This window comes from Bactrocera latifrons, unplaced genomic scaffold, assembly GCF_001853355.1.
Source record: "Bactrocera latifrons isolate USDA-ARS-PBARC rearing strain unplaced genomic scaffold, ASM185335v1 scaffold_36, whole genome shotgun sequence".
Taxonomy (NCBI): Eukaryota; Metazoa; Arthropoda; class Insecta; order Diptera; family Tephritidae; genus Bactrocera; species Bactrocera latifrons.
The window spans coordinates 1,350,995-1,372,021 of NW_017537001.1; the positions used below are offsets into that span (position 1 = coordinate 1,350,995).

At 32.7% G+C, this 21,027-nt stretch overlaps 4 protein-coding genes across 12 annotated transcripts in view; 1 reads left to right on the top strand and 3 right to left on the bottom strand.

The window, feature by feature from the left end:
* Positions 1 to 267: 267 nt before the first annotated feature.
* On the bottom strand, positions 268 to 1,412 carry LOC108971792 (DTW domain-containing protein 1). The gene has a single exon (XM_018938072.1). The coding sequence runs from the start codon at positions 1,275 to 1,277 to the stop codon at positions 312 to 314; it is 966 nt and encodes a 321-aa protein (XP_018793617.1). The 5' UTR covers positions 1,278 to 1,412; the 3' UTR covers positions 268 to 311.
* Positions 1,413 to 1,646: 234 nt separating this feature from the next.
* On the top strand, positions 1,647 to 4,748 carry LOC108971851 (small integral membrane protein 14). 2 transcript variants are annotated; one of them, XM_018938166.1, is made up of 4 exons: positions 1,647 to 1,926; positions 3,642 to 3,763; positions 3,851 to 3,896; positions 3,956 to 4,748. In XM_018938166.1, the coding sequence occupies exons 2-4, from the start codon at positions 3,692 to 3,694 to the stop codon at positions 4,174 to 4,176; spliced, it is 339 nt and encodes a 112-aa protein (XP_018793711.1). In that variant the 5' UTR covers positions 1,647 to 1,926; positions 3,642 to 3,691; the 3' UTR covers positions 4,177 to 4,748. The 2 variants fall into 2 exon arrangements, with proteins under 2 accessions (XP_018793711.1, XP_018793710.1); XM_018938165.1 differs by lacking the exon at positions 1,647 to 1,926 and adding an exon at positions 2,971 to 3,312.
* A 338-nt stretch (positions 4,749 to 5,086) lies between these two features.
* On the bottom strand, positions 5,087 to 7,810 carry LOC108971850 (zinc finger CCHC domain-containing protein 8 homolog). Its single transcript, XM_018938163.1, has 3 exons — positions 6,747 to 7,810; positions 6,555 to 6,677; positions 5,087 to 6,498 (listed from the first exon to the last, which is right to left on the bottom strand). The coding sequence occupies exons 1-3, from the start codon at positions 7,752 to 7,754 to the stop codon at positions 5,725 to 5,727; spliced, it is 1,905 nt and encodes a 634-aa protein (XP_018793708.1). The 5' UTR covers positions 7,755 to 7,810; the 3' UTR covers positions 5,087 to 5,724.
* Positions 7,811 to 10,350: 2,540 nt separating this feature from the next.
* The window catches only part of LOC108971826 (ion transport peptide-like), a 93,181-nt gene continuing 82,504 nt past the window's right edge, over positions 10,351 to 21,027 (bottom strand). For 5 of the 8 annotated variants that reach the window (XM_018938129.1, XM_018938124.1, XM_018938125.1 and 2 more), the window contains 2 exons: positions 15,645 to 15,865; positions 13,234 to 13,617 (listed from right to left, as the gene is read on the bottom strand). In XM_018938129.1, the coding sequence (XP_018793674.1) occupies positions 13,476 to 13,617; positions 15,645 to 15,865 (363 nt within the window). In that variant the 3' untranslated portion in view covers positions 13,234 to 13,475. Of the gene's footprint in view, positions 10,641 to 11,510; positions 13,618 to 14,070; positions 14,497 to 15,644; positions 15,866 to 21,027 lie in introns of those variants that run through there. The other 3 variants (XM_018938127.1, XR_001993577.1, XM_018938126.1) reach the window with 3 other exon arrangements.

Genomic DNA, 21,027 nt, shown 5'->3' on the forward strand with positions numbered 1-21,027 from the left:
CAAAAAGTGTTTAACAAAAAATAACCGTATTTTGATTTATATGTTTGTTCTTAGATTTTATTGTAATGAGAATGAGAGACATTATTTCGCATATTGCTATTTTGTTTAATTTCAATCCAATAGGAAGTAGATATTTTTATTATTGTTAAGAAAATGTAAAAAAAATCTAATAGTAAGTAAAGAGTCAGAAAGATAAAAGGCCAACAACTCCGTGAGTAGGATTATGTTTGATAATGTTTGATCCAAAAACATTCCAAAAAATTAAAATTATATATATATTTTCTCTTTTATTTATTTTGATAAAGACAGTTTTATATCGGTCTGCGATACGATTTTAGTTGGTTGTGGTCATAATATTTATGTATTATATCGTACATGTTGGCAAAGAAAAACAGCAAGTTATCATACTGCCCATTATAGGGCGCATCACGTGCTACATTTGCAGCCTCCGCGTCTACTAAACGCGCAGTCTCGTAAAAACCTTGGCCAATTTCAAGATTATCTAAACCACGATATTGCATATTGAGGCCCCAAGCATTGACATGTACTTCTAGCAAGAACTGATGTACAGCTTCGACTGTAGCGAGATACCAGCGCGGACTGCCACGTTGATGTCGCCAAAATTGCGAAAAACGGTTTTGTAGAACTACTGTGGGTAAAGCTTTTAAGCGTTCGTCCTTATAAATACCGCGGCTTTGATTCCACGTGCTATCAATGAATATAGCACGCCTTACAGGTAGGTTATCATATGTATATGCCATATCGGTGTATTCTTCGCCCTCTTCTGGTTCATCTTTAATTTCGTCTATGCGCCATCTTAACATTGTGCCAATGTTGTGGCCTTTCGGTAAGCCGTAATTATTTTCCGTTTTTAATCGTACACGTTGATTGAAGAGCTGCGGCACGGTTAAGCTTTTAGCACTTGGAAATATCAGTATAACACCATCCATTTTTGAATAATCAGGCATATCTGGATATGCATAAACATGCACACGATTCTTAGCCAAAACTGCAGCATGTGCTGATGTGCTCTTACCATCAATTTCCTTCTTATGCTTTATGATATCGATGTCGATTGGTATATCTACGTGAGGTATGAAATCACCCACATTTCCAACGGGTACATAACAATTGTAACAATAAAATTTACGTGACCGATTGCATTGTGTGCAGGTAAAGCGTCCTTCAATGGCATCCAATTGATGTGTGTCGTCTAGGCGCATTTTAGCAAATGGGTATTTCCTAGGTGCTGAAACATTCTCCACCGGGTGAGTCATTGCACAGAAACTATATTTTAAAAAATTACAAATATTATATATTTGTTTGCAATTTAAATTGCATTGTTTTCAATCCAATAAAATTAAGAAATAATAAACACTTGTTTCGGCGCCATCTAACTGGGCGAAATCAGCTGTTAGGGATTTCGGCATAATAGGTATGTGTTCATTTATCGATATTAAATTTTTTTTTTTTTTTAATATATATAGATAAAAACTAAAGAGTTGTTGTATGTGAAATTATTAAAAAAAGCAATCGATGCAATTTATGAATGTAATCGTTTCGATTAATGGTATATTCTATCTACCTATTTACACTCTGGTAACTCTCAAATATTGTTCTCTTATTTGCTATTTGCTTTTATAAATAAATTTCAAGTTTGTTGTTTTCCATTGCTTCTCATTTCGGACACACACATAATAAAATTGTGTTAATTTTTTCACAAATCTGGAGAGTAAAAATTAAGTGAAAATATTGTGAACAGCAGTGGAAAATGGAAAGTTGCTAATACGTGTCATCGTCGTTTATAACATTTCACTCCGCGAAAATCTAATTAGATTGCTGAAACAAAAGTTTGAAGGAGCAATTGGAAAACCTCCGACGCCAATTCATAAATACATTGCAATTATTTTGGAGTTGCTGGAAGAGGTAAAAAGAAAATATTTGTGCAAGTGTATTATGCACTTACATATGTATGTAAGTAGGTATATTCACATATTTATAGAAATGGTAGCAAAGAGGAAAGTGCAGTGCGCTGGGAGGAGATCAAAACTGGAATCGTGTAGCTAGATACATATATTAATATTATGTGATATGCTATTTTATTTTAGGAGAAGCAAGAGCGAAGTACATATGTATATACTCCAATGAACTCATAACCATAAGTCAGCGGCAACTATATGTATACATTTTCTTGATCTGGAGGACCTGCTCTATCCGTACATATCCATTTTAACCCCGAAATCCGGGGATGTTATTCTAAATCGCAGCAAAAAAATAAAAAATGCCAAAGCATAAGCCCGGATATATTGTTATCATAACTAATAAAATATAATACAATTCTTTTGATGTGCTAATAACTGCATATGTATATATATATAAACATATGCATATGTATATGCACCCGTTCATGCCGTGTCATATGGAATAGTACGTTGCTATTAAACCTACTAATGTGCATATTTTCTCAAAATGTAATGAGATGATGAATGAGATACCCAAGTGGTATATCTTACAAAATTGAAATTTGTAAAATTGGGTTTGCATGATGTAAAAYCATATCACATTGTATGGACACATACATACATATGTATGTGCATAGTTTGAACCTCGTTTGATTATCAGTATTCTACAAGTTTAATGCAATATTCCATGCTTTTTTTTTCCAAAGGCCGGAGACAAATTGTGACCTACAAATAATTGGTTTATTCTCGTTGAATTGTTTTTCATGCTCAGTGATAGTTATCTGAATATCAGTTGCAGGTTTATATTATATATGTACTTATATATTAAATGATTTTTAATATTTTGGATGCATTTGTTAATAAAACAAGGGTGTAACTTAAATACAATTTTTACCTCAACATAATAACAATATATCCGGGTTTATGCTTTGGTATTTTTTATTTTTGTGTTGTCTAAATTAAGTCTTAGGCATCCTTCCCGTTTGTTTTACTTGTCTTATCTCTTGCCAAAAAAAAAAAAAAAAAAACTTAAAGAAATACAGTCAAATGCTACAAAAGGATGAAAAAATAAACATACAAACAATAATAATTAAAACTTGTCATAATGCCAGACATTTTTGCAAGCTGCCCACAATTTATATAAATTGTGTCGGGATTTACTTCGTTCAACGCTCATTTAGAAACCTTATCAGTAAAACGAGACGTGTGAGGAAACAATTTGTGTGTTTTATGAATCGTAATTACACTCGCTTTGTAATAAAATGAACAATGCAAAATCTAAAGCTACATTTCAAAGAGTTTATGGTACTGTTTAGTTGAAGTAAAATTTTAATGAAAATAAAAATTCTGTGTACGTATCTATATGTTGGAAAATTATCTTAAAACACCTCTTTTTTATTTATTTATATAAATATAAAGCTGTAAATGCCTTCCTCTCAATTTTTCGTGTATACGTAAATATTATAGCAATGTTTTTGTATATATACAATTGATTGTGTACTTTAACTACAAACAATTTATTGCTATACTATTTTTAAAGCTTGTGGAGAAGACACGTCATTTACATATATGTATGTATATATTTTGCTTTAAGTTGACACCACGACAAATAAACACGGATAAACACTTGATAGCCGACTCTCTCACTTTGTTGTAATTAATTTTGATTTTGTCTTGTAGTTTGGCAGTTAAACAAGCAACTAGTGGTGCAAATCTTTGAACGCACAAAAATGGGTGATGAATTTGATGGTTGCGAGTGTGTTTGGTCGCACGAGTACGCAATGCAGCGGCTATTGGCGATGGTGAGTGCAAATTATTTTGTCCCAAAGCATTTTATATTTGCAACAATTAATGTGCGCTCTAATTTTCATCAATTGTTTCTCTTACAGATACGGCAGAGCCAGAATCAATGCACGGATACAGAATGCGTTGATAGTAAGTTTCTGGTGGTTGACATTTCTCAAATTGGTATTATTTTTTTTTTATTTTTACAGTATCGGGTCGCATGCGTGATACCACTACAACTGGCACTGGAAATGAGGAAAGTAACTTCACTATGGTTACTATGCTTATGATCTTTGCGGTGCTTATGTATTTGATTCGGCCAGAATCGATAATGAAATTAACAAATACAAAACGGCGTTCGCAGAGACAAGATCCTAATGGTGGCTTGCCACCACCACCGCCGCCACCGGCACCGCCTGCAGTCAATTAATATTGGCGCTTCGTTTCCTGCGAACTGCAAATACTACATTTTTTGTCTATCAACTGTAATTCAATACACATAAGTTAACACCACCTATTTTTTCCAAGTATAATTCTAAATAATTGTACCCTAAGGGGTTTCTGTCATGCGAATTTACATTGCAGCCGTTTTAAAATTATTAAAAGATGTTTATAATGGGCTCTAAAGAACTTAAAAACAAACATTTGGAGTAAATTAAATTATTGTGCAATAAAAATTTTAAATTTTTAGGCATGTTAAAGATCACGCGAAGAATATATCTATAAAATTTTTTAAATAATTTGAAATTATTCAAAAAATATTTAAACTTTTTCTGCAACTATTACAAACCATTCCATACAAGGATTTCTGAAATGAAAATTAGAAACACCAAATTTGCTCGCAAATCAATAAGAATATATTTGATTGTGCGAGTGTTTGAATAATGTGATTTAATTGCGAAAATTATATTGGGTCGCTCTTGGTGTATCTTAGAAGCGTGAATGAATATACGAGTAAAGTGTTCTTTGTGAAAAGCATAAAAAAAAAAATCTAAGACAATTTAGCAAATGCCACTTATTCAAAACAATTAATATTACCAGACATATATAAATATATATGTATATATATATATATATATAAATTTGCGTATATATACATATCTGAATAAACATACATTATTTTTGGTTATATGCTGCAGCTTGCATTGTATATCACGAACTTGAAGTAGATAGTTGGTAATATTTCTTATGTTAAATTCTTATACATAATCTGAATAAATAAATTTAAAACTGCACACATAAATACTATCTCTGAACAGAGTATATTAAGTTTGCCTCGAAGTTTGTATTACCCCAAAAAGAAGCGTGGGAGACCCTAAAAGATATACGAGTACATATATATACATATACATATATATTATCAGCACGAAGAGCCATGCCCGTTTCCACGATAGTCGGGTCGAAGTTTTCGAGATGGACCCAGTTTTCTATCCGGCCAAGGACTGTCAACTCGGCGTAATGCCTTAAAACTACTTCAGAAATGTTTTCTGTCGCTACAAAAGCGACATCCATGCCCGTCTGATTTCCTTTGAGCTATCGATCTGAAATTTYGCGCACGCCATTTTCAAATTTTGTTATATATGCTTGTTTTATAGATATAGTAGAAAATGTTGTTCGTGTCTTGAGAAACAACCGTTTTTGTATAGAAATATTGTGGTAAAAATTGGTTTATTATCAGTTTTGTCTTGAATAAATTGTTTTTAGCGTTATAAAGATTTATTTAATTACATAATTACACTCATTATATATATTTTACTACAATTTATTTGTTGCTAAAATTAAGTAACGAAATTCTTTTGTAGGAAAATCGCGGGATTTTGAATCTTAGTAAATAATGTAATGATTTTGTTTTAAAATTATTATGTATTTAACAGTTAAAATTAACCATAAGCATACGTTCACACAACCATTCAGACATTTTACAAAATGCAATTTCAAATGAATCTTAAACATGCAGTATATTTATATTCGTTCTTCATCAGTCGTCATCGTCGTTGTGCAATTTGGTAACGATATTTCGTACTTTCTTAATAACCTCCTTCATTTGTTCATACTTGCCCGTTGAATCCGGCAGATTTTCAAAATTAATAACATCACTAACACCCACTTTAAAATTGTCGCCGGCTGGAAGTTTTTCGTATGGAGAAAAATGTAACACTGGTGTACCCATGTGTGATTCCTTAATAATATCCAACGCCGTAGGCGTTGTTGGTTCAACTGTGTGTATTTCGTTCATATTTGTTGGTTTGGATATTCCGCTTGTTTTCGCCTCACTATTGCTGGTTTCCAGTACGAGTGATTCTTCAGTCGCACTACTTGAAGACAAACTGTCAATATCACACAGACCAGACTTCAATTCGGCAAGTAACTTTTGTTTGCGTTCCTCCAAATAGTCTAAAGTGGGCGAACAAGTACGTTCATTTGTAACGGATGAGCTTTCTTCATTCGTTGCTGAGGTAGTTGCATCGTCTGGCGATGTTGGTGGTGGCGGTGGTTTAATGTCGTTTGCGGGTTCCGGTGGTGGAGGGGGCCGAGTAAACACCACGTTTTCATCAACCGCAACGTCGTCTTCAATTTCCATATCGGCATTGTCCAATATGCTAGTTTTAGTCTCAGCCACATTAGTTGTTTGTGGTAGACTCTTCAGTCTTTTATGTTTATAACCCTTTACAACATTGCTTCCCAATTTCTTGATGAACTCCTCTTTTCGTTGATGGCGAGACAAAGGCGGCACATTATGGTGCTTATAGTCCTAGAATAATTTAATTTAAAGTTAAAATATTTACAAGTAAATGAAATTTAACTTACATCATAGAAATTCGGACCAGGATCAACGTTGAATCCTGGGAAGTCTACAATTTTAGATATGTCATATTTATTCTCATCACTTTCTTGTGAATTTTCGTCTTCCGAGGCCAGCACTGCGTTTCCCTTCAATATAAAAAAATTACAAACGTAACGTTAAAACTTAAAAAATATAAATATATGTTTTTTTCTTACATCTGAATTGATTAGAGATATGCCTGAATGCACCACTTTTGCCTCCTCTAGCCAACCTGGTGGATAACCAAGCTTTCTCATACGGTAGAAAAAGAATGGCAGTTCTCCGCGCTTTAAACCAAGTGCTGTCTGCAGCTTGTCACTTATCTTACCCGGCCTTAAATGTCCAAATCTTTGTTCAATGTCAATGTGATATCTCTCTTGTTTACGTGCTAATTTTGCACGATTTATACGCGCGTTATTTCGCGGTTTAGGACATTCTCGTAGTGAGTGTCCATTTACTCCACAATTAAAACAAGCCACTGTTGTTCGCACCCTTTGGCACTCATTTTCCTCTTCTTCTAACTTTTGGCGTTTACGCGCCGAAGATTCTTCATTCAAAACATCTTTAATACTACGTTTATATGAAGGTACACATTGGGTGTCAAGTTTTTTCGAGCCAGAGGTATCAATTGTAAATAACGAGGCCAAGTCTAAATCCGGCGAGTCATCTTCATTGTCTGACATAAGTCGCTCAGATGCTACTCCCGTTACGCTCACCGCCTCTTCGCAATCACTTAATTCCATATTAGAGTGGTTGGCAGCTGATTCTTTTTCTATATAAGCGTTTATACTACTAACTGTAGTATTTTCAGAATTCAAAATTTTAAATGCAAAAATTGGATTATCCACAGACATATTGAATGCCTTATCAAGCGAGTCCAATACTTTATGTCCATATTCTTTGAAAACGCTTTCATTTGAAAACTTTATTTCAAAGGCCAATGTTTGTTTACTGCTTATTATTTGGCATATTTCCGCAGCTTCTTGTGCTTCCTCCACTTCTCCTTCTTCGAATTCAACGCAGACAATTGCCTCTTTAACCGTGTTAGCCACCGGCAATTTTTTCTCAGGAGTTTCATTCATACTGGTGTCCGAAGTTAAATCAACTGTGGTGGTATCACGAATACGGTCCTCCAAATTTTCATTATCACTATCCAATTTGATTATATCAGCATTTTTGTCCATTGTGAATACAAAAATTCACAAAATACTGTCTGTAGAAAGTAAACTTTCGACCGTGCTTCAATCGGATTGTGCTAAAATTATAGAAACGAAGTGGAATCAGTACAGCACAAGAACCACAAAAAATATAACAGTTGGAAATTGAGAATGATACATTTTCACATATTTTTACATTCTCAATGTTGATCATAAAAATTATTCAATATATTTCCCTCCTAAATTAATACTATGATAGAATTGAAGTCTTTTATAAGTATATAAAAAAATAATAGAAAGTATTATATATTTTATTAGTTATTTGATAAATAATATTGGTTATTATTTATTTGAAGCACCCTGTCCGAGGACGTGGCTATTTGCAGCCGTTAGTTTAGTCCACATTGTTCTAATCATGAGTTTCTTTAATTCAAAGAAAGCTTACTGTCACTGATAATTTAAAATAATGCAGTGTATAAAAAAAATTTTACTACACCAATGTTCAGAGGAAAATGAAACCGTAACAATACGTATTGCTGCGTATCATTTGCTTATGAATCAATGAGTGAAATAATAAACATCTTTAGTCCTGACACAATTGTGGCTGCTTCTTGGATTAATGTACATATGCTGTTTGATTTGTTAGCGATTTGCTTCGCGGATTCAAACTTCACCTTTCGACATTCTTTATAGATATTAATAATATTCAACCTGTGCATTGGATATTTGTTATCTTAAATTAAGTCAACTCAAGTTCCGCGTGAGGCAGCAGATATATGAAAATGCTCGATAGTCGTGACTGTGGTGATTTGCTACTTATCGTTAACCCTCTTTTTTGCAATAATAACAAAAACAATTTATTAGAGTTTGAATTATACAATCTTTATTTTACGACTAGATCCAAAGAAGTTTCAATTTAAAAGTAATAATCGTACAAAACTCAAAATCAAAAACAAATAAAATATTATTACAATCATAAAAAAAAAATCTTAATACGCGTTATGATATTTAATGTATATATGTAAAGTGGAAAACAAAGTAAAAAAGATTGTACAAATCTTTAGCGATAGTTACATTTATGTTTGTGGACGTGAGTGTATGTAGTTGCAAACATATTTTTTAGTTTTATCTAATGCACATGAATGTTAATGTACATAATACAAGTTTATGCACACAATCCCATACATATACATGTGTGTATATCGTATCATATGTTAACTACATACTTTTCGTCATTTGTGGTCTATTGAATTTACATATAAGCTTATGTGGGATGCTGTTTTTATTGTTTGTTGTTGTTATCTTATTATTTGCACAGTATAAAAATCATYGTAACGGTAGTACAATATAGGGTATATATACATATATCTACTATATATATGTAGGTATGTTTGTATGTATATAATTAGTAAAAAATAACTTAAGGATATTATTGCAAAAATAATTTACAAATTAAAAATACTTTTATGTTTTCAATACAATGCATTCATAGTATGTTCTGCAAGTATGTGTGTATATGTATGTAAAGTTATTAAATTGTAAAAAATAAAAACCTCACGATTCGATAGCTACTACTTATAGCACATAATCAATAATTTACGTTAGTTAAATTTTAACATAATAATAATTATATTAATATAAATATAATTACAAATTATTACAAAATAATAATAAAAAATAATGAATCATCTATTTACATCAGACATTTAAAATACTTGTTTGTGTGTTTTTCCGTTATATTTATATATATTTTTGTCGCTTGTTTGTTGCTTGTTATCGGTTTCGATTTAATCGATTTGTTGCATTAAATTTTATTTGAATGCAATCGGATTTTAGTTTTATTTTCATTTTTTCGTTTTAACACTGTGTGTTTACAAATTGTGTAAATGGAGTATTTTTTGAGGCTGAAATAATTTTTTCTTTTTGTAAATAGTACTTTTTTGAGGCTCCAATTTATATATTTTTCTTTTTTTTAAAAAACAAATCTTTAAATTATGAGAGCTTTAAATTAAGAACTGGAGACGGTTATATAATGCAAGAAATGAATACTTCACACACATTGCATTTTATTCAATACTCACATTTTTAAATAATTTTTACATTTAACATTTTTGTGCATAGCATAAACTTAGTTTTATTTCATGAAAAATAGCTTTACATACAGAAATATAGAAAATATGTGTGTATTAATTGTGTTTTAATTTTTTTTTTAATTTTTTCAATTAGCTTGCTAAAATTTTGCATTATGCAGACATCAAAGTACATCAACGAGCAATTTGAAACGATTATTTTTGCTTTAAATTGAAGTTTCAATTATTTTATTCATTTGTGCTAAATACTTTTGTTTATTTCATTAAATTTCCATTGATAATATGTATGTGTGTTTTTTTGCTTATTTCTTTCTAAGTATTTTTTTAAACAAAATTTAATATAAAATTCCACAAAGATTTTTTTTTAGTATTCCATTACTCCATAATCTATATTCATGCTTAGCTGCCAGTGTCGTCATCGTCATCGTAGTCATCATCATCACTCCATACATTATCAACGTTGTCATCATCAGGATCACATTGCCATTTTCGTTATACGGTTATTCATTCACATCACTTGTTTATTTATCGCCTTCATTTGATTTAACATTATCAGTGTTCCAGTCCAAGTCGTCGTTTGATCTTCATAAAAAAGCCAACACAATCGCAAAATCCACAATATGTACATACAATCCACACACTGTAACCATCGCATGAACGTCGTCCGCTTGTCGTCAACAATGAAATTAGTAGAACGAAGTAGAATGACACACCTTACTTCTTGCCGAGAGTAAAGCGCCATTCATTGTATTTGTCCATCTCTTCGTGCAGTTGTAGAGCCTCGACGCAGGCGGCGAAGAATTGTGAACCGAAGCAATCTTGCCTGTGTGTGAGAATGGAAGAACATATGCCGTTAGTAATGGAATATTACTGTTATTTAAGCTTGCAAAAATTTAAAAATGTTTTCAAAAATTCAAAACAATTTTGAAAAATTCGGCCTAGTTCCGCCAAAAAATGTTTGGAAATCTTGTTTTGTGAACTTTGTCCGCCAGGTAAAAAATTTATATACATAATAAATTGTTACAAAAATGTATTTAACTATTTACATACATATGTACATATATGTATTTATGCAAAATTGCGACCCAAGAGTTTTAAAAAAAATTATACTCTTGCATGCTTGTGTCTGAGTGAGTGTACCGTTGAATATAATCATAAGTACTAATCAGATATGATATTACAAGACTAAAAAAATTAAAAAAAAAAAATTTAAAAAAAATTTATGTAATATTGAAATTTGTGTATTAAAACAATTTTTGAAGTTTATGTAATATTAAATTTAGTGTATTATAAAAATTTTTGATTAGAAAAAATTTTGAATTTTTGTATTATAACTACATACATATGCGTTATGATATTTTAATTCCAGAAATTTGTATCGCAAACTAATTACTAATTTAAAAAACTCATAAAAGATTACAGCATCATATTTACAAAAAATCAGTTTGAAAAGTTCATACTTCAAACTTATTTACTAAAAAATTCAAAATCTGCAATGTTTTATATACTCGTAATTATGCATACTTCATTGCTCAAAGGTGGCCTAACTTGAGCGCGCTGCAGCTTTAGAGAATGGGCTGGAAAATGTTTCGTTCAAAAGAGCAGCCACACTAAGAGCCTTTCAATATTTTAACAAAATAAAAAATATTTGCATAAATAAGTAAATAAAATAAAATAATGAAAACAAACATACCAAAAAATCAAAAGTTCATTATTGTTGTTATTGCACTGGTACATGTGTGTGTTTGTAGCTGTAATGTGTTGATGCGCAAGTAATTTAAATTCAAAGCCATGCAGCGCAGCCAAACATACACAGACAAATATTTGTCAAATGTGTGTGTGTTGTTGTTTTTCGGTGCGATCTGTATTATTGTAGCCACAAAACGCGCTCCTGTTTGTGGTTTCGCCACTCGGTCTCGCACTGTAGTGCTGCAATGGCCAGCTTACGCCAGTTGCTTGTGCGTTTGGTCGGCGTTATTGTTGCTGTGGTTCGTCTCGATCGTATTCGCCGTTTTTTACAACATACTTTCTACTACATATTTATGCTTGCTTGCTCGTTCAACTACTTTATCACAATAATTTCAATAAATATTTGCTAACAAATTTCTTCAACATTCACATACATAATCTATAGATGCGCGTGTGTATACATATGTAAGTCGCTATGTATGTGTACGTTTCATTACCATAACTTGATGCCATCTTTTTTTGATTTTAAAATATTTTGAAATTTTTTTTTCACAGTTTTCTTTTTATAAATTTGTTATAAATATAGTAAATATAGTCTAGCTTTTGTAAACTATTCTAGCATATATTTATATTTAATATATAAATGTATTTTTTTATAAAAAATTTAGAAACTCTTAAAAGTGCTCCATCTGTCTTAGCAGTTCATTCTGAAAGTACCTGCACTGAGTAAAATATTTGTGTGAAAGTATTTGTATGTATTTTTGTTGTTGTTTAGAAAAATTTCATACGTGTTTTTTGTGTTTAACTGGATTTTTGTGTGCCTTTCACAAATTGCAAAATGTATAAAGGAATATTTAGTTGAATTTGTTTTTATTTTTTTGTTTTTAATTTATAAAAATAACATTTTTTCTAGATAAATACTTATCGGAAAGCACTTACTACAATAATAGTTTAACATTTCTTCACGCATTTTATACCTACATATACACTTGTGTATACTAACAAACACATGTAAAGTAAAAACTCAAAGTTATGCTTGGTGATTTTCGGTTAAAAAAATTAAAAAAAAGTAAGATTATATTTATAAATACAAAATCAATACTTTCTAGTATTTAATATTCCCGAGACATGTTCTATGCTTGCGTTTAAGCTGTTAAAGTGATGTTGCGTAGGTTGGAATTAGGTTAACAACACTGTATTTGAAGCCCAGTTAACCCACAATTTTATGTAATCTTAACAGTACTGCATTTGAAAATCTTTTATTCTACAGATTAATGTGCTGTTAACAGTACTGAAGTTAAAATTATGCTATTTTACAGTTTTATGTAAAGTCAACAGTACTGCACTTGAAATCAAGCTATTTTACAGTTTTATGCAAAAGTTAAGTGATCTGCATTTGGTGCTCTCTTCAACTACAGATTTGTGTAAAGCTACTGTTACTCTACAGTACTGCGTTGTATTTCTATTGATGGTCGAATGTTTTTTTGCAAAATTTTGTGCAAATACAAAAGGCGCATTTATGCAAGTGTGTTATTTTTAATTTTTGCTTTATATTTTTTTTCGTTTTGTTTCCACTCTTTCAACTTTGAGTTTATAATTTACAATATTTTTCACTTTTGCTTATGTCTCTTCTCGACAAAGTTACTAACTTTACTTATAGAATAAATAAGTTTATAAGTATTTTGAATTTCATTCTCTTCTCTGCAAAGTTTTTTTTGTTGTGTTTTTCTATTGTATATATGTGTGTGTTTTTGTGTGAGTGTGAGTTTCATTTATAACTGTTTAGTTAGCTTTTAAGGTTTAAAATAAATTAAGCATATTTTAAACATAATTAATTACATATGTATCTACATATGTAATAAATAACAGAAAATCATAAAACTCAAATGAAACTTAAACCATCGTAAAATACAATAATAAATAAGTACAAATTAATTGGAAATTGGAAAGTTTTGCATCTAAACTAAAGTTATGTTGGGACCGACTGTGGGAATGATATTGGAGAGCCGTTAATCACTTTAATAAAGTGCTGTAATTTCGAAATCTCTTCCGTTGGTATTAAAAGCACTTTCAGGCATTCTCCAAACCATTTCGAATCGAAGCAGTTTTTCCTAAAAATAAACAAAAGAATAAAACGACAACATAAGCATAAAGAAATCAAACAAAGAAATTAATATTTAATAGCAAAAGTATATAAATAAAAGATAACGCATTTTAGGTTATGTTGAAAATAAATATATAATATTAAATGTGGTAAAACGTAAAAATGTCTGGAAATAGTAAAATAAACTAAAAAATGCATTTCAGATTTTTTCAGATAACTTAACATAAGTATAACAGAGTGAATGAATAAAATATATGGAGAAATCAATCACGATTTTTACTTTAACAGCATAAAACCAAAATCGTGAGCAGTTAGAATCTCAAATTTAAGCTTGTAATCAAAAAAAATTTATTTTTAGATTGCTAAATCACTGAAAATTCATTAAATGTTATAAAATAAAATATCTGTCTCTTATACACATCTAGATGTGTATAAGAGACAGGTATGTACATAGTCTGAAAATATTTTTAACAATCTAATTTATTTATACGATTTACCAAACCAAAAGTAAACTGGAATTGTTTAGTGTCTCCGTTAGCTTACCACAAAAAATTAATAAGTTTGCTTACAACAATTTGAATGTGTGAGCTTCAATAGCACTTAAGGTAAAATGAATTTGTATGATTAAAGTTTACGATTACTTCCAGCTAAATACTATCAAATAGGTATGTATATGTGTCATTTCAAAGTATTATAATATCTGTATGTTGCTGTAAACACTAATTCATTCTTAGTCGCATCTCTTTATTGCATGTTTGTAAAAGCGAATGGCATTGGCGAGCCGTTTATAACCTTAACGAAGTATTGAAGTTGGCTAACTTCTTCTTCGGGTATCATTAGTACTTTCAGACATTCGCCAAATGTTTCGTGTGTAAAACAATTTTGCCTGTTTAAATGAGAATAATGCACAAAACGAATATTTTATGGTTTGTATACTAGCTGAAAGGGATATTGGATAGATTTGAGGATTATAGGAGCATAAGTGGTGAAGTTATCTGTTTTTTGGGAAGGATTATATTTACAAGTTTTTTCGAGAGCTTTGATTAAATTTACAGGCAAAGAGTCGTATGTAGAAATATTTTGGTGATAYATGATCGAATTTTTCTACTGCCGAATATGTTTTAAGGGTCATAAATTGAAAGTAATAATAATAATAAGAGGTCATAAGATAAATTTCTTATAAAATAAGTTAATATAACTAATAACCTTCAAATATAAGTTTTAGTTTTGCTCTAAGGATCTTAAGTTAAGATAAATTTTATTAACCAGAATTTAAGAAAAGAATATAAAATATTATATTAACATAAGTGTGTTTAAAAAAATATATTATATTATTTTATATGAATAAGATAAAATTTTGGCAACCCTAGACTTAGCAGGAAAATGCTATTAAAGAGATAATGAGAAGTAAAAACCTCTYCTTACTTAACACCTCTTTGTGTATATCGTCACATCATATTCGATTCGCCATTTAAYCACCTGCACGCTTTGCTTGAGCTCTGCTCGCTTGTCAAAACCAACAAATTGTCACCATTGAATGTATGACAAGAAAGTACGTTTACAATTAATTATCTGATTCATTCCTATGTGATTTATAACTGTGCTTTTCTCTTACCGCTACTCTCCAAGGCTTGGCGAATCGRAGACAACATCTACAACATTTGTAATTTAATAATACTGTGGAAACGAATTAAGATCGGTTAAAGATTGTGCAATAACCATGAATAGCTCTAAATATGAAGTAATATTATTACGAATCTGAACTGGATTAAAGTAAGACTGACGTCAGACTAGCATGGTGCTGTGACAGTATGTGGAATAGTTGACTAGAAAAATTTCTGTAACAAATCTTTGAAMAAAACAAAAAACTAATTAATATTAGTAAAATTTCGTCCAAAAGATAATCTATTTATACCACAGTCATTGCGCCCACTTAATCGACTCTCTATGAGTCTATTCCCACAGTGTTTATTAAATAACAAAATGTGTTTGGGTATGTAACTTTTCCAGAGATCATGTGAGGCGACAACTTACTTGCATAGTCGGTGTATACTTGTCTCGCGGAAAAGTTGATAGCAGTCTTCGCAAATGCGATCCAAGCGGAAGAACATTGTTTTGTTGAAGATGCCTTTGCACTCTAAGTCAAAGAAATTGCTTCGCTTTGACAGATTGTGGTTGTTGTGTGGCAAAGCTGTGATAAGTGGAATCAAGACAAGAAACAGCACCACCGAAATCTTAATATTGCGGGAACACATCTGTAATGAAATTGCAGAAACAAGAGATTTGAAGAATCAGTAAAAGATGGAATTGAGAGGAATTTGGTTGGTTATTGTAATATATAGTTATAGACTTTTAAGAACTTGATTTATACATAAAATAAGTTATTTATCTTGAAAAATATGTTTCAAATACAGAATAAAACGTTAACTTCGGCTCCACCGAAGCTAATATACGCTTCACAGGTGCATTTTCTTTAGTAACTATGTGTTCAGTTTGTATGCCAGCTACATATATGCTATAGTAATCCGATCTGAACAGCTTTTTCGGAGATTACATTGCTGCCTTAGAAAATAATCTATACCAAATTCCGTGAATATATGTGWCCTGGTCTACGGAAAGGGGGCTTAGGTGTCAAAAAATCTTAGTTGATTCGGATGGAAGATGAGATACTTTTTCACGTGATAGAATCCAAAAAGTCATAAACTAGTTTTCGCACGTTAGCTCCCTTTTCGTAGACCAGGTCACATATCTTGTCAAATGTGAAAGTTTTCCATACAAGGACTTGATTCCGATCGATCAGTTTGTACGATAGCTATACGTTGTAGTCCGACAAATGAGCAGCTTCTTGAAGAGAAAATGATATTTGCAAAATTTCAAAACGATATCTTAAAAACTRAGGGACTAGTTCGTATATATACAGACAGACAGACGGACATGGCTAAATCGACTTACATATATAATTTATAGGATATCCGACCTTCCTTCTGGGTGTTACAAACTTCGTGGCAAACTTAATGTACCCTGTTCAGGGTATAATAAGTACAATACGGACAGTAAACGTGATCGATTAATAAGCGGGGAACGGATTCTACAACCAAAATTCTTATTTTTTGTCCAACTTTTGTTGTCGCCTATTTGTAGAAATAATTGACGTAAAATATTTATTTAATAAATTTATAGTTAGAGTCTCCTAGTGTGCACATGGATTAAGCTTAATTATTCACAGTGGTAAGCATACAGCCGATATCGAAAAAATCACTAACTATCGTTATCGTTAACACCATTGTGTCGGGGACAATTTTGTTTCAATAACGTTGCAACGAGAACTGCGCTCGTATGCGCTACTCACGCTAACTACACCTTGGTCACGGCGTGATATTTATTTCTCTACTATTCTTATTCTTTTTTCTCTCTTTATGGTTCGCTATTTTTAAAGTCTGCTGTATTCGTTTTTTTTTTGTTCCGCTTCGTTTCTAAAAGTATTTATAGCTGCGTGCTGTCTGTCGTCTGGCTGGCGTATTCGAAGAATTGGGTAAATGGATATGGGCCAAGTTGAACCTTGAATTTTTCGTGACTGCYCAGCTACAAGACTGATTGTAGCATCCCTTTGTCGGCGGCAGGCGTCTGACTTCTGAMAGCTAGCGACCTGTCGGTAGCCAGACGGCGTGCAGTATGCGCAGTTGCTTCGTTGAGCCGGTTGGTTGCTGCGACTGACCCATTGGTCAACACGACACGGCCGGCTGCTTGTCGACTTGAGCGCTTTTAAGCGCCGCATAGTCTACATTCTCGACATATAAACATCTCGTGGTATTATCGACACACGGTAGACGTATGCATACCGCATGTAATACTATAAATAGCATCTAAAGCGAAATACGTCCGTCTGCATGTGGCGCTGTTGAGTTCAATGGGTGGCATTGCATAAAATTGTATTGCCACATTCAAAGGCGTTACCGACAACATATATCATTTTCACATTTTGTTGCTTTTTGTTAATTTTTTCTAGGTCTACCTTTACTGTATCTGGTTAGGTGAATTGATCGGTCGACCATTGAAGTGGCCGCCAGACTATGTTATTTCTATGCAAAAAGGATATAGCAGAACAGACTAGACGTACTCATAAACACATACGTATATACACATAAATATAYACACATATAGTATGGAAGTCAAACCCTTCAGCTGCCTTGCGGTTAGTTGTATTGGCGGCGCGGCGAGTTACGATCTGTGGGCAGCTCAGTAAGTGTGTAAAGATTTATTTATGGCATAAGTTGTAGCTAAAAATAGCGTTATGTCTTGTAGTGCTAAGATTAATATTGCCAAAGAGGCAAGGTATCGCATACTAGGAGCGCTTTCGGGCTTGTTTATTTATAGTTGGATATGTGTTTACAATATTATGAATTGCAGATTTAATCAATGGCTTGTAGKTTTAAAGACAATATAATGCATATTATTTTATAGCAAAAGTGGGTTATTTTTAAATGTTAAATTATGACTTTGGCGGGGTCTGTAATCTTTGCATGTAGAACAGCATCAAATTTAGTATATAAAGAGATTTGTGAATAATACTTCATATGGGGATGTTTACTAGTAATCCTGTGAACAAAATAACAAAAAATATACGCTATAATGACGAAATGCCAAGCTCGTTTGTAGTACCGATTTCATGGAATTTATTAGAAATTTAGCGGCTCCTTTTTACATTTGTCAGTGAGCAAATTTTTTAGTGTGAAGGGGTTCTCTGATTCAAGCAACCGCAACCAACTTCACGCAACAAGATACTCAATGAAACGTTTTGACATTCTTTTTAATTCTTGAGTTGACTTAAGTCTGCGTATAGGCTTTTAGCCGGTAATTAGAGTTAGCGTTTGTATGAGTGGTGTGTGTATGTGATGTGTGTATGGGGTCCAACCCCCGACCAACAGCTGTATGGAAACTCAACTGGTAGTAGTTACGGCTACGAGGTCTGACCGGAGACTTAATTCTGGTGTCACGGCCCCTCGGGGAGTATCATGTTGGTTGTGGTTAAAATCCACATGTGGAAAGAATTGACACTTTATCAATTGAATTTGGAATTACATTGCAAGCAGGTGCCGGACCCAAAGTAAGGCAGATGTTTTAGGTAACCCTACCAAGGTGGTTAGTGTGTCCCTTGCATACTGCCAATTGGTACTGAAAATGCCTGGCTTTTTCAAGGCGCTAATCAACGCATTGATTTGATTTGCTGGGCTTGCAGCGCCGTGGGGTAAGACTGTCGTCAACAGGTACCACCGTTAAACACAACGGACCTTTCCTGATGAGTGCTACAAACTTTTTGGCAAACTTAAGAAAGCCATTATTATAGCAATCATATTCTAAAAAGTTTTTGTTTTTAAAGAGAGCTTAAATTCTTATAGATCATCGGACTATTTAATAATTGCGCACAAATAATTGCACGCAAATTTTTTATATAACATTTGTATGTATGTTGTGCAACATTTTGATTAAATTACAATTAAGAATTTTTATACAATATTTGTGCCTTGCAAAATCTGATAAACAAATAGAAACTCATAATAATTTTAATATAAAGATGAAGTCATTCTGCGGACGCTTTGAAAATAATATTGAAAACAAAAATATTATGCAAACAGCAAATAACAATTTGATCAACGCCTATCTATTTGCAATAAAAACACAAATTTATATTTTGTAACAAACACATACACACACTTACTAATGTGAGTACAGCGTGCACGCGCGTCGCATAGAGATCGCTTTTGCATTTGGGAGCAGTGCGTCAATGTAAATTAATGAATGGCCGGTTACTCGTTCGCAAARACGTATGTGTGCGTGTGTGTGTATTTGTTTGTGCTGTGTTTATACGAGTCTTAATTGAAATGTCATGCAGATAATGCTGATGCATCACTTTTAATTAATATATTTTATGCGACGACACTATGGCTGGCTGTGCCGCTGTGCTGTTGCTTTCAACGATGTTGAGCGTTGCAATGATGGTAAATATATAGCGCATCTGTATGCAGATGATGATCGCAGTCATATAGACGCGGGCGATAATAATTTGTACTTTAGCGATAACGGCCGATGATGCAYCACCGTGTGCCGCACTTTATTTGCATTTGCGAAAGACGCAATTCGTTTATGGGCGCGACGGCCGAATCGCCGCTATCGGCGTCGCCGTCGCCGCATAGCGTCACATAGTCAATGTGCTGACAAGCCCCCCTGAAAAAAATGTACAAATACAATAATAATAATGCTGTTTGGCATGCAGATTGGGTGACGGTGTGGTGCTAGCRCAGAAGTGGTGACAAGTGAAACGAAGCGAGTGTCGGCAGCCTCGTGAGCCAAAAACACAAAAACATCAAAAAAAGCAGTAAAGGCGAGCGAAGTGCTATTAAAATTGATTTGCCGACACACATACATACATCAACAGCTACTAGAGGTCTGCAAGTGGCCGCCCTGTGGGGCGCGCAGGGGGCGGGCAACGMGTTGTAAATATACGTATGCCAGCTATGATTTTGTATGTGTGTTTATAACTTGAATTGCGCGCGCTACTCGTGTTAAGCATGCTGTGTGCATAGCGTATAACGCTTCTGAAACGCGTATGTGTGTGTGAAATTAAAAATACAGTACACGTGCAAGCGCTTTCGTAAAACGGAGCCGCGTCGCGCTACGATATGCGTGACAGATATGTAAATACGCTAACGTTTAGGTGATATTAGAGTAAAACACAAACACACTCATAAATACATACATACGTCTAAATATATATATATATAATATGTTTGTAAATACTTTCCCCCCACACTCATATCCTCATTTGAGCTATTTTCAGCGCGCTCTTTCCATACTCATTACTGCTGTTGTAATTTACGCGCTGCGCACCAGACTGTTGTGCGCCCACCGCTGAGTGGCAAGTGTGTGTCTGCGCGCCAGCAGCGCCAACGAGTTCGCCSTGACAATTTCTCAATGAATACGCGATACTTGTGGCAGACATTGTGTCTAAAATCAAATAGTCGCGCTAAATATACGCGGTGTCTAGAAAAGTACACATGTTCACTTATCTTAGTACATACATATGTATGTAGGTATGTATGCATATATGTACACATATATATATATATGTATGTTTGCTTGTACTATATGCTAAAAATATAATTTTCACTCAATTAAAATAAACTCTTGTACAGTTTTAAGCGTTTTTGCTTCAAAGTGTAATGAGTTTAAGGTTATGTCTATGAATTCTTGTACTACAAAAAAGAAAAATCAGAAAGATGTTTTGTAAAAAAAATATTGAATTAGAAAAATACTGTATTTCTCAATTTTTTGTTATAACTATAAATCAAGGATATTAAAATTAATGAAAACTGAATTTGTTTCACTTACTTATATAAATTAAAAATACTTAAATACCAAT

Bases quoted from the DNA above. Each gene is read 5' to 3' on its own strand.
- LOC108971792 (XM_018938072.1), bottom strand. From the start codon at position 1,277: ATGACTCACCCGGTGGAGAATGTTTCAGCACCTAGGAAATACCCATTT.
- LOC108971851 (XM_018938165.1), top strand. The intron at 3,764-3,850 runs GTGAGTGCAAAT...TTTCTCTTACAG, and splicing joins TGCAGCGGCTATTGGCGATG to ATACGGCAGAGCCAGAATCA. The intron at 3,897-3,955 runs GTAAGTTTCTGG...TTATTTTTACAG, and splicing joins GGATACAGAATGCGTTGATA to TATCGGGTCGCATGCGTGAT.
- LOC108971850 (XM_018938163.1), bottom strand. From the start codon at position 7,754: ATGGACAAAAATGCTGATATAATCAAATTGGATAGTGATAATGAAAAT. The intron at 6,678-6,746 runs GTAAGAAAAAAA...TTTATATTGAAG, and splicing joins TATCTCTAATCAATTCAGAT to GGAAACGCAGTGCTGGCCTC. The intron at 6,499-6,554 runs GTAAGTTAAATT...AAATTATTCTAG, and splicing joins CTGGTCCGAATTTCTATGAT to GACTATAAGCACCATAATGT.